The following is a 12,574-nucleotide window of genomic DNA, read 5'->3' as shown; positions in this document are numbered from 1 at the left end:
AATGTGTACTTATAGTGGGCGTACTCAGAAAACGTGATATCTTAATCGTTATTGTGTAGTCGTCCAGGAACTCCTTTGAAAATTTCGAGGGAAATAAACACCCAATGCATTCGTTTCTGAAAAAAAAACCCCAAAAATTTTAATGCAATTTTCTGAGGTATCAAAAGTTTTTGCCATTAACATTATGATTGTAAACAACATTTGCCGTGGCCTTATCTATGCCAATTGTTCCATCATATTTGGGGCACTACACTTTAGTACTCTCTGTTCTTTGTGATTATTTGTGTAGAACCCTTCCGAAGTGGTCTTTAATCCTTCACGATTGCCCTTTCATGGTATTCCGTGTCTGTAAACATATTTTCCGAGAGTTGTACTGCCCACCCCTTTCCAAGTTGCCAATGTACCAGCCCAATGCAAAGTTACCTTGCAAGTGTTTACATTTTTGGTTTGTCTGTTGCAATAGCAGAGATTTTAGTGGCACAGTACATGCTATTAATTTCATGTCAGCCCAATTTTCACTTTAGTTTTCTGAGAATGTTCTCTTCACAACATTGTCTAAATATGTCAACATGTTCTGTGTTCATGGTTATGTGGTTATGGCTCCTACCCATTTTGTGTGTGAAACTTTTCACTAATGGTCTATTTTTTAAACAAGTCCTAAGTGTTTCTTTTTGTCTTTTGTTTCAGGAATCATGGAGCCAATTATTCGATTGTGTTTTAATTATACAGTGCTGTTGTCCTGACAGTAGTGTTCTACGGGCGACAGTTCCGGAACTGTTTGTCAGACTTTTAGTGCATTTAATTAAGTGATTACATTAGTGTTGTGAAAGTGAGCCAGCAAGAATGGCACGACAACCACCACCTCCGAGGGATTTGGACGGCTTCCAGCCTCTCCTCTCGACTGCAGACACCAAGCGGAAGCTGCAGATAGGCAATGATCTCATTACCTATCTCGGAGATCCCAGCAATCACATTGACTGTTTGGATATTGGTCTCTTCATCGATGGACTGATCCCTTGGATGCATAGCAACAACTTCAAGGTAAGTTTACTCTGTCTTTACTTGTCTCCTCTAAAGAATGAAAGAAATATCTTCAAATATAACATTTTACCGCTAAGTATCTCAATGAGGTCACCCTTTAATTTTTAATTGAAGATTTTGTGATGATTGCAAAGAGAGGGGTTGCGTGATTTATTGCGCTCTTTCTACATAAATAGATCGCAATAACTGTTCGAACCCTTTGCCTGTTGAAACGGGGCCTTCCCAGTTGAAACCGCATCTGTCAAAATGTGAACCCAAAGCGACTTTGATTTTGATTGGGTATGATTTGTGTAAATTGAACCAGAGGCAGAGGGCGCTCGTCTCGTCCGCGTTGCGCTGTGCCATGCTGTGCCCGGCAGACTGATTCCGATAGTCGTTTTCGTTGCTCTGTCTCTCTCGCACTCATGGGGCGTCCCGCTTAGGTGCGAGAGAGTCAGAGCGACGAAAACGACTCTCGGATTCAGTCTGCTGTTGCACGTAGGGACGTGTGCTGAGAAACGAGATCGTGGGAGTGAACCTCCTCTCCTCCCCCGCCGCCGAGCCGCCACGCCCCTCTCCCCCTTCCCTCACCTTCCATCCCCCCCCCCTCCAGTCCGGGCGGCCTGTGTACGCCTTTCACCGCTGAGGCGAGGCGAGGCGAGGCGAGCGGGGCGAGCGGTGGTCGGGTTGAGGCTAGGACATGCTCAGCCCCCCGCCCCCCCGGCGGCCGCGGCCCCGGACCGGACATGCCTCACCAGCGCACTTATTAAAAGTACTCGCCACGACTTGCACCCTTCACCCTCGCCTAGGCACGCCTAGAGGTCTCTAGGTCTCTAGGCACGCCTCGGGGTGGTCTGATCCTACAGTGGTCAGGGGAAATCACTGTGAATTTTGGTAAGCAAACTAAATGAATATCAGTCGATATCAGTTGAATTTCTGCCAAAAACTACTGAATTTTGAGAAGAATTTGGATGAATTTCAAAGAATTTCAGAGTTTGGTGAATTTTGGTGTACAAAGTTGGCTGGAGTTGTTTCCCCTTGGTCAGTAACTTTGCGTTTGGCAAGGATGGATTCGTCATGGAGGTGCTGAGAATTTTTACTCACTCGAGGAACAGTATGAAGGAATGTAATCTTCATTCGCGTCTCGTTGCCTCCCCCTCCCCTCCCCCAAAGGTTCCACCCCTCGCGTCGTGGTCACTCACAGTCTGTGAGACGTGATGACATGGGGCGGTAGTTTCAAACATGTGCCGTGCTCAACTGCACTGTCAAGCCACCTGTTGTAAACGACTGGGCGGCTAGCTGTGCTGTGCCGGTGCCAGGAACTGCTAGGGACTGCCAGCAGACTGATGCCGAGAGTCGTTTTCGTCGCTCTCTGTCTCTCTCGCACTCATAGGGCGTCCCGTGTGACTGCTAGAGAGTCAGCGACGAAACCGACTCTCGGAATCAGTCTGCAGGGATTTGGTTGGCAGAGTACAGCCGGCCGGCCGGTGCGCGCAAAGCGCTAAGCGCGAAGCGACGCGAAGCGCAAGGGAAGGCCTTATGGAAACGCATCCTGGGGCCTGGCTGCTGGGCTGCTGGCTGCCTGGCTGCCCGGGCCCCGCTGCCTGGCTGCCCTGGGTGCCCTGGCCCCGCGCTGGCTGCCCGCGGCCGCCTCGCGATCCGAACGCGCGCTTGTCTCTCTCGCACTCGTGGCATGCTCGTGGGGCGTCCCGTAGGACCGTAGGGGTGCGAGAGAGGCAGAGCGACGACAGCGCCGTTCGCCGTCTGTCGGCCGCGGTGCTGCGCGCTGCGGTCAGGTGCGCCCGGATCAGTGATTAGGATCGCGCTGCGTTCGAACGGGACGCGATCGAAGCGGGCGAAGCGGGCCTGGCTACACCGCACTGCACCGCACAGTGGGCCAGAAGACCGGTGGAGGCGGCCAAAATTCTAGACGCGTTTTGAGCTGTAGAGTCGCTTAACAGGACTCGAACCGTACGTGCGACCGGATTCCTCGTTCGGTAGGGTCACACGTTACATCGGTCGTCACGTCGCATGGTTCGTCACGTTGCGTCGTATGTCACTTTGAATTCCTTCGTCGATTTGAATTCGTTCGTCGCGTTGCATCCGCGGCGTCCCGGCTGGCGGCGCGACGTTCGCCGCGCGGAAGGCGTGAAGCCGTGCAGGTGGGAAAGTGAAATTGGCACGGAAACGGCCAAACGGCCGTGCCGTGTGAAGGAGTTATTACTTGCCTCTCTATCCGCGTCTGGGTCGTCCTTGCAAGGACGCCAGGGCGACCGACCGGGTTGGGGTCGGGGTTGGGGTTGGGGTTGGTTGTGCCGGGAGGGGTGGGGGGCTCGGGTTGGGGTTGCTCACACTGCAGGGTTGCCGCTGGCGCGACTTTTTCGCACGCGACGCGGCTCTCGGCCTGCTGATGTCCTTCGTGACCCCCCTCCCCCTCCCGTCGCCAAGTTTACCCCCACCCCACAGTGGGCCAGGAGACCAGCGCAGCCGGCCAAAACTCGAGACGCGTTTTGAGCTCTAGGTTCGCTAAATGAGACTCGATCTGAACGTGTGACCCCACCCATGGATTGCTCTCCGAACGAGGAACCCATTGGTGGGGTCACACGTTCGGTTCGAGTCCTCCACCGGTCTCCTGGCCCACCGTGGGTGCGCACCCCTCTCCCCTCGACCATCGCCGCCTTTCCCGCGCTCGCCTCCTGGGGCGGCCGCGGAGGGCCACCCCCCGGACTGATTCCGACAAACAAAATGTTTTCGTCGCTCTGTCTCTCTCGCACCCCTACCGGGCGCCGCGCGAGTGCGAGACGGGGGTGACGAGAGCACTGCTATTCGGAAGCGAACTGCTGTGCGCGTGTGTCGCCTCGATTCGCATTCGCACGCCGGCCGAAAGTCGGTCTAGTCGCGACAATTGCTCTTTTATGCGAGTTTTCAAGTCGCAGCGGGTTTCTATTTGGCCCTCCCCCTCTCGCTTGCCTCCCTCCTCCCCACTCCCCTCCCCCCTCCCCGTGGCAGCCCTCCCCCTCCCCTCCCCTCTTCCTGCTTCGCGCACGCATTATCTTGAGGTGCAAACTTGGCGCGTGTTTGTTCCTGTACAGTGTATACCGCCGCGGCGCGGCTAGCGCGGCTATAGCGTCTCGCGGGTCGCGTCTCTCTCGCACCCCTTGCGGGGCGCGCTGTGAGTGCGAGAGAGACGGACAGAGCGCTGCCGAAAGCGCTGCTCGTCCTGCCCCGTTGGCTGACGAGGGATTCAGAAGATCGGTTCGTCGCTCTGTCTCTCTCCCACCCTTGAGCAGGACGCCATGAGTGCGACAGAGACAGCGACGTAGCACGACTCTTCCTGAATCGCTAGATTGGCGCGTCGCCGTCACGACGGAGGAGGAGTGCATCGCACAGTGGGCCAGAAGATCGGTGGAAGCGATCAAAACTCTAAACGCGTTTTGAGCTCCAGAGTCGCTAAATGGGACTCGAACCGAACGTGTGACCCCACCAATGGATTGCTCTCCGAACGAGGTATCCATTGGTGGGTTCACACGTTCGGTTCGAGTCCTGTTTAACGACCCTGGAGCTCAAAACGCGTCTTGAGTTTTGGTCGCCTGCGCCGGGCTCACTGTGCATAGTCTCGGAGGACGGTGGCCGTGCGGGCCGTGGCGCGCGCCGCGTTTGAAATGTCAGCCTCCGTTTCCGTCCCATGAACCATGGCCTACCCCTCTGCCTTGTCTAATTTGGCTCCCCCTCCCCCTTTCCCCACCTCCTTGTCCGCCCCTGTCCTCTCCCTACGGCGTTGGGCGCGATGGCCTGCCCGCTATGCCTTGCTGCGGACTGATTCCGAGAGTCGTTTTCGTCACTCTGTCTCTCTCGCACCCAAACGGGACGCCCCACGAGTGCGAGAGAGAGAGCGACGAAAACGACTTTCGGAATGAGTCTGCTGCCTTACCTCCTCCTGAGTCACTCTGCATGTATCGCTCGGGCTGGCATCTCGCGCGGCACCGCCAGGGCACCGCCCACCCCATCGCGCGCGTGCCCGCCCAAAAAAATGGGACAGAAATGAAGGAGGAAAGGCGGAGGAATAAACAATTAAAAGACGCGAGACGGAAAACGAATTGAAGGAAACCACACAGCACGCGCAGTGCGGCCGTCGCTCTGTCTCTCTCGCACCGGTGGGGAGCGCGGCGGAGCGCCTCGTGAGTGCGAGAGAGACCTCCCACTCGGTCGCTGCTGGTTTAGCAGCTGAATGGTTTGCATATTTTTAATTACTTGTCCGGCAATGCCGATCAACTCGGTAGCCGCTCACTCCGGTGAGGCGCGGGGGCTGCGGGGGCGTGGGGGAAGGGGAGGGGGAGGTGTACATGGATGGGTGTGACGCACTTTTGAGGTGGAGCAACCCGCGAGTGGCGCACGCGCGCAATTTAGGCAGAGTGCCCCGCCAGGGCCACTGCGTTCTGTGCCGAGGGTCACTTTGGAGTGTCCCACAGTGGGCCAGAAGACCGGTGGAGGCGGCCAAATCTCTAGAGTCACTAAACAGGACTCGAAACGAAACGTGTGACCTGAGGTGTGACCCCACCAATGGACCCTCGTTCGGATCCTCGTTCGGATAGCAATGTAGGGGTCACACGTTCAGTTCGAGTCCTGTGTAGCCACTCCGGAGGTCAAAACGCGACTTGAGTTTTGGCCACCTGCGGCAGTCTTCTGGTCCCCACTTTCTGGGCGGAGCGGCCAGGGAGTTCCACACATTTTGAACGGTCTTTGAGCTGGCACTGCCGCTGGGCGAGTGCCACTCTGCTCTAGGCAGCGGACTGATTCCGAGAGCCGTCTTCGTCGCTCTGTCTCTCTCGCACTCTAGGGACGTTCCGCTGGGGTGCGAGAGAGACAGAGCGACGAGAACGCTCTCGGAAGGAGTGTGCAGTGCGTCGCCCCCTCGGGGCCCGGTGCGCGTCGTTGCACGGGGCGCGGTGCACTCCTTCGGGACCTTTGAGGCGTAGAGGGCGCGCCACGCTAAACTTAGGCCAGGGTAGGGCGGCCGCAGGGCGCGTCTTTCTCTCTCTCTTTCTCACACTCTCCATCGTCGCCTCTTTCTCTCTCACTCGCTCGTCGGTTCGTCTTCTTTGACGCAACTGCATCGTCTCTCACCCTATCCGGTTTCCACGTGCACCTCTCCTCTCTCTTTCTTTCTCAAACACACTCTCCGCGGACGGTTTCCGAACTTCGTCGCTCTTCGTCTCGCTCCGTGCGATGCCCGATGAGTGCGAGAGCGAGAGAGACAGAGAGCAGCCACACTGTTCGGAATCGGCCTGCCGGCCCGGCCAGCCGACCACAGCCATAACCGGAAGTGAGTCGGACTGTCGTGCTCCTAGAGCAGCGCTCTGCCGCTGTCCCACTCATTGCCGTACTTCTGTAAAAGAGCAAACGTTCTGTCTCTGTCCCACTCATTGTCATCACCGTGCTTCTAGTGCCCTGTCTCTGTCCCACTCATTGTCATCACCGTAGTGCTCTGTCTCTGTCCCTCTCTCTTTCGCAGGCGTGCCGTGTTGCTTGGCGTTCGCGGGTATCGCGTTACATTACGAAACGCGATGGTCGTTGTCTTATTGTTTTTGTTTTTTAGTCGGGGTGGTTGTTGTTGGACCGGGCTCAGCGCGTGGTCGCCTCCACCCCCGCGGCGAGCGATTCGGCGCAGTGCTTTGGTCGCTCTGTCTCTCTCGCACCCCTACGGAGCGTCCCATGAGTGCGAGAGAGACAGAGCGGCCCGCCGAGGGGACAGGAATAAGAGCCGGGGGTTGATGAACCTGATGGACCGCCCGGCCGGCTTCCATCTCAAGGTCGGGGAAGGACGCGCAGTGGGCCAGAAGACCAGTGGAGGTGGCCTAAACCCTAGACGCGTTTGGAGCTCCAGAGTCGCTAGACGGGACTCGAACCGAACGTGTGACCCCACTAATGAATTGCTCTCCGGACGAGGAATCCATTGGTGGGGTCACACGCTCCGTTCGAGTCCTGTACAGCGACTCTGGAGCTCAAAACGCGTCCAGAGTTTTGGCTACCTCCACCGGCCTTCTGGCACACTGTGGGACGGCCGTTCCAAGGAGGCTCTGTCGCTGGAGTCTGTGCAGGTGTTTCAAGTCCCCCTTTTGGACCAAGTAGCCTGATCTGACGATGAAACGCAGGTCAACCGTCCGAAACTGAATTTTAATTTTACGCCACTCAGCGCGTGATCACTGAAAAATTTAGATGTCTCCTCAAAATGTCTTTCTTCATTTGAAGTGATAGCAAATTTTCAGAGGAATGTTCGTTGTTGCGGCTCTCAACCTGAGAGTCGTAGGACGGGGACACAGCCAGCTGGAATTTGGTGGTCGAAGTCGCGGTGGCCGCCAGCCGGGGTAGTGGCGGGCCGTGTGGATGGGCAGTGGCGTGGATTGAAGTCCAAGGCGGGGATCCGGGGGAAGCCCCCCCCCCTCTATGGGATTTATTAAACGCCTGAAAGTGAGGGAAACAGACATACTTTGCCATTCATTGTCAGTAGTTAAAAGTGCCACTTTGCCCCCCTCAAAGGCCGTCTCTGGATCCGCCACTGGCGGAGTGGAGTGGTCGGTCAAGGTGGGCTTTTGGTTATGTGGGGTCAGCCTCGGCGGCGCGGCGCGGTGGCGGCGGTGGTCGAGGTGGGGTCGGCGGAGGTTGACTGGGGACCGCGGACCGCGGCGGCGGGCTGCCCGGCGAACCGCGCGCCGCACGCCGCGGCGAACGTTACCGTGTGGGAAGCGGTCCGCGGCGGCGGGCGCGCGGCGCGGGGCGCGGCGGGGTGGGGCGGGGCGGGGTGCCGGGGCGCCCACCCGTCTGGACCGGCGCCAGTCCCGTCCGTCGCGGCTCGCGGCTCGACTAGAGCCCCAAGACTGTTGGAGCTGCCCGCCCCGCTTCGCCCCGCCCCGCCCCGCCCCGCCCCGCCCCGCCCCGCCCCGCCCCGCCCCGCCAACATTGCATGACATTTCACTTTCACCCGCCTAGGGGGACCCTTGCAGGCCTGCAGTCGATGGGGAAGGGAGAGGCGCCGTGCCGTGCCGTGCCTGGCAGACTCCCGAAATTCGCAGCCGTCTGCAGCAGCATCCTACCTTGCATCGGCTGTGACTCCCAATCGCCACAGCAGACTCATTATGAGAGTCGTTTTCGTCTCTCTCTCTCTCGCACTCATGGGGCGTTCCGTTGGGGTGCGAGAGAGACAGAGCGACAAAACGACTCTCGGAATCAGCCTGCAGAGTGCCGTTGTCGTCGTTTGCCGCGCGCACTGTAAAAGTGGCGGCAGGTCGTTGATTGGTCACCGGAAGGAAGGTGTGGCGGGGACCGCGAGGGACCGTCCCGCAGCGACGCGGCCTTGGCGGCGGCCTTGGCGGCCTTGGCGGTGTCGCGGAGGCACCGGCAGGTTAGGTTAGCCAGGGCTTCGGCCGAGGCGGGGGCTGTCCGTAAGCCACTTGGACCGGTGGAGGCGGCCAAAACTCTAGACGCGTTTTGAGCTCCAAAGTCGCTCAACATGACTCGAATCGAACGTGTGACCCCACCAATGAATTGCTCTCCGAATAAGGAATTCATCGGTGGAGTCACACGCCCGGTTTGAGTCCCAATTAGCGACGTTAGAGCTCAAAACGCGTCGAGAGTTTTGGCCGGCAGTGGCCGGTCTCGGCCGGTCTTCTGGCCCACTGTGCGATGTGTGGCCCTTGTCAAGCGGTGTCTAGGTGGCGCTGCTGCTTCTGTCGGGCGTCTGCCGGCCGACTGGCGCTTGCGTCGCGGAGTGCCTTGTCTCTCTCGCACCCCAACGGGCCCCAACGGGCCGCCCCGCGAGTGCGGGAGAGACAGAGCGACGAGGCACTCCGTCCAGCCTGATGCTAGGCCTGATGCCGGTGGCAGGCCGGATGCACGATTAGCCAAATCTAATCCCGATCCTTGAGTCGGCGGCCAGCAGGCCGGCAGCAGTCGCCCTGTCCCTCTCGCACTCGTGGGGCGTTCCGTCTGGGTGCGAGAGAGACAGAGCGACGGTGTTGGGAATGAGGCGGCTGCAGGCCCGCCCAGCCCGCCCAGCCTAATGGAGACTTGATGGCTGCCATGTCGCGCTGGTCGCGCGGCCCGAGTGAAAAAAGAAATAGAGGAAATAAAAGGCGACACGAAACCGAATTAGGTTTGGAAATTCGGCTGTGATTTGGGTGCAGCGAAGGACATGACGCGCGGTGTCCTTCGTGCCGCTTTGACGGCTGCGCCTCAACGGGGTTGCCACGCGTCTTGGAAATCAAGGAAAAGTCGTGGAAATAATGGTAAAGTCATGAGGAAAAGCCATGGAAATTGTGGAAAAGTCGTGGATATCGGTCACAGTGTGAGGGAAAATCGCAAAGAAGTGGGAGGGGCATCCTAAGGTTACGGTCTTTTACTTTTACAGCCCACCCCCATGAATGTTTCCAGAGACAGTCATGAAAAATCTCGATTTTTGTCGGTGAGATGTCATGGAAACGTCATGGAAACCGAAATTCCAAATGTTGTGGCAGCTCCGGAGTGGAACTCCGCGCGCGCCGCCGAGGTGTGGCCGCGGAGGCCTCGGCCTCGCGTCGCCGTGGCGCCGTGGCGGCGTGCATGGCAGCGCTCGCGCCTTCCGCGCCGTCGGTGAATCCACACTCTGAAAACCTTACAAACTATTTTGGGCCTTACAAAGAGAAGCAGCTTGTTATAACGAAGTACTTTGAGCATACATAAGCTTACAAAGAAAACAAGACACTTCGTAAAATACGAACTATTTCTTCGTAGAACAAAGTAAATTAGTTTGTATTATGTATGCTCAAAATAGTTTGTGAGGTTTTGAGCGTGCACCGGGTGGGACGACGCGATGCCCTGTCGTCAGTTTTTACAGTGGTGGTGCTGCCGGTGCCGCTTGAAGAGGTGCACTGGGTTAGTCCGGGTAAATCCAAGGCATAAAAAAGCGAGCCCTGTTTGAGGACAGTCGCGCACTCAACGTGTCCTAGAAAGTCATGTGCACTGTGGACTCCCCGGCGGCACGGCGGCACGGCGCGAGGTGGCGGACGCTATTGGCCTATTGGCGGCGCGGCGCGGCTATTCGCAGTTTGTTTCGCGAAAAGTGGCGATAGTGGCTGCGCGGTGCGCACGCCGCCGGCCCGGCCTGTCTCTCTGTCTCTCTCGCACCCCTACGGGACGGCCCGTGAGTGCGAGGGAGACGGAGCGACGACAGCGATGTGCGCGGAATGAGCCGGCCTGGCCCAGCCAGGCCCAGCCAGGCCCAGCCTCCCGTATATGGTCCCCGGGTAGGAGGAGACTTCCCTGCCACCTGGCCCGCGCGCCGCCCCGCGCCTCGGCCGGCGGGCTGGGGCCGAAGCGTGCTGTCCCTCTCTCTCGCACTCACGGGGCGCCCCGCAGGGGTTGCGAGAGAGAGACGGAGCAGTGTTCGGAGTCGGACTGCAGGCCCGCGCCACATGCCGCCCGAGCCATGCCGTGCCGCCACAGCGCCGCCAGACCCAAAGTCAAGTGCAAAGCTCTGATTTATACGGGACTCGCGTCGCCCGGCCACGTCACGAACCGTCTCGAACCGTCACGAAACGTCACGGAGCGACACCGTCACGAACCCCGTCACGAACCTCGTCACGACACAGAAATTCCGCAAAACGCGCATTTCGGCGTGTGCACAGCGGGTCGGCGCCTCTGGTCATGTTTTGCGCACGAATGTCCTCCTCCAACAGGACTCGAATCGAACACGTGAGGGCTCGTCGATAGACTCGTCGCTCAAAGGGCAATCCTCGAGTCCCTTCGAGTGCGTCCTATTTGAGGACTGTCGATCTGAACCTCAACACGTGCCCAGAGTTGTCGGCCGAAGCACGAAACACGTCACTGTACTGAACGGTGCCCAAAGCAAACGTGTGACCCCACCAATAGATTGCTCTCCGAACGAGGAATCCATTGGTGGAGTCGCACGGTCGGTTCGTGTCCTGTTTAGCGACTCTGGAGCTCAAAACGCGTCTAGAGTTTTGGCCGCCTCCACCAGTCTGCTGGCCCACTGTGCGGCGGGGCGGACTGGCGAATGCAGGAGATGAATGGACAGTGCCGGTGGACAGTGCATGAATGAACGCGGCGACGCGGCAGGCGCCAAGACGCGGGCCTGGCGGGGCGCGGGCGCAGGTAGGCTACGTGGGTTCTTCATTGGCGTCAGCGGCGCGCCCCACCCCATCCCGCCTCGCCCCACCCCGCCCCACCCCGCCCCGCCCCACCGCGCCTCTCACCGCCTCTCCTCGATCCGCCCCTCCGCCAGTCGTCAGTCGGTGCACGTCAGAAGGCATTTCAAATTTGGCGTCATGGCCGGCCCGGGTGTGAAGCGTGTGCGCTGTGCGACGCCCCCCGAGAGCTACCCGAAAGTGACAAGCTTAAAAAGGATGCCGTGAAAAAAGTCGTAAAAATTGCTCGATCCTTCGACGCTGCTGCGGCGTGGCGTGTCTCTGTAATCTGTGGGATTTTCATATCCTGATGGAGTTACGACGTGGCAGGTTCAAGTTTTCAGGGAAAGAAAATGTTATGTTTTGTATTTATTGACTGACTGACTCGGAAATTATGGTGCACTGTAATTGCCTCCCACCTCCCCTGCTGCACTCGGCCATATTGGTGGACTGCCAGGTGTAGCAAATTTAATTTCGGAAAGGTTGAGTCTGAGAGCGTTTAGAACACAGATTGCCAAAAGGAGCTGCGTCCAAAATATCCGAACGTCGGACCGAAGATGGTCCGTTGGCCTCGTCAGTCCTCCGGTGGAGGCGGTCAAAACGCTGGACGCGTTTTGAGCTCCAGAGTCGCTAAATAGGACTCGAACCGAACTTGTGACCCCACCAATGGATTGCTCTCCGAACGAGGAATCCATTGATGGAGTCACACGTTCGGTTCGAGTCCCATTTAGCGACTCTGGAGCTCAAAAGGCGACTAGAGTCGGCCTCCTCCACCGGTCTTCTGGCCCACTGTGCGCGGTGGGCGTTGAGGTGAGAGTGAGAGTGCCGCTGATAGGCCGGCAAAAGCGGCAAAGTCTGGCTGAAGGACGCGGTGTATCGGCCCTCGCAGTGCGCGGGCGATTCCGCTCTGTACTTCATCGCCGTCTCTCTCCGTCTCTCTCGCACCCCTGCGGCCTGCGGCACGCCACGTGAGTGCGACACAGACGGGGCGATTGGTCTTCGGAAACAGCCTGCAGGCCCCACGGTGCCGCGTGCCGCACCTCTGACGTTATCATCTGTCCAAACACCGCGAGCCGGGCCGGCGACAGTCTAGGGCTCTGCAGGCTGATTACGAAAGTGGTTTTCGTGGCTCCGTCTCTCTCGCACCTGTATGCGATGCCTTTGAGTGCGAAAGAGACAGCGATGAACGATGAAAACGACTCAGCCTGCAGGGCCTGGGGCCTCGAGGGCCGCGGGGGCGGAGCAGCAGCACGGCCAGCATGGCCAGCTCCTGCAATTAGGCGCAATGAAGCCGAAACGGCCGCCCTGCAGACGCAATGCGTGGACGACGCGGCGCTCTGGCGGACGAGGACGACGTGTGCTTGGGGGACGAGACG

At 58.6% G+C, this 12,574-nt stretch overlaps 1 protein-coding gene across 6 annotated transcripts in view; it reads left to right on the top strand.

Annotated features, from left to right (window-relative positions):
• The window catches only part of LOC117654527 (CLIP-associating protein 1-A), a 48,894-nt gene that overhangs the window by 208 nt on the left and 36,112 nt on the right, over positions 1-12,574 (top strand). For all 6 annotated transcript variants that reach the window (XM_034401218.1, XM_034401215.1, XM_034401217.1 and 3 more), the window contains exon 2: positions 688-1,041. In XM_034401218.1, coding sequence (XP_034257109.1) covers positions 844-1,041 — 198 coding nt within the window. In that variant the 5' untranslated portion in view covers positions 688-843. The remainder of the gene's footprint in view (positions 1-687; positions 1,042-12,574) is intronic.

This window comes from Thrips palmi, unplaced genomic scaffold, assembly GCF_012932325.1.
Source record: "Thrips palmi isolate BJ-2018 unplaced genomic scaffold, TpBJ-2018v1 HiC_scaffold_10, whole genome shotgun sequence".
In the NCBI taxonomy this organism is placed as follows: domain Eukaryota; kingdom Metazoa; phylum Arthropoda; class Insecta; order Thysanoptera; family Thripidae; genus Thrips; species Thrips palmi.
Note: the sequence above shows the minus strand (reverse complement) of the source record. Positions and strands in the feature narration are given on the sequence as shown.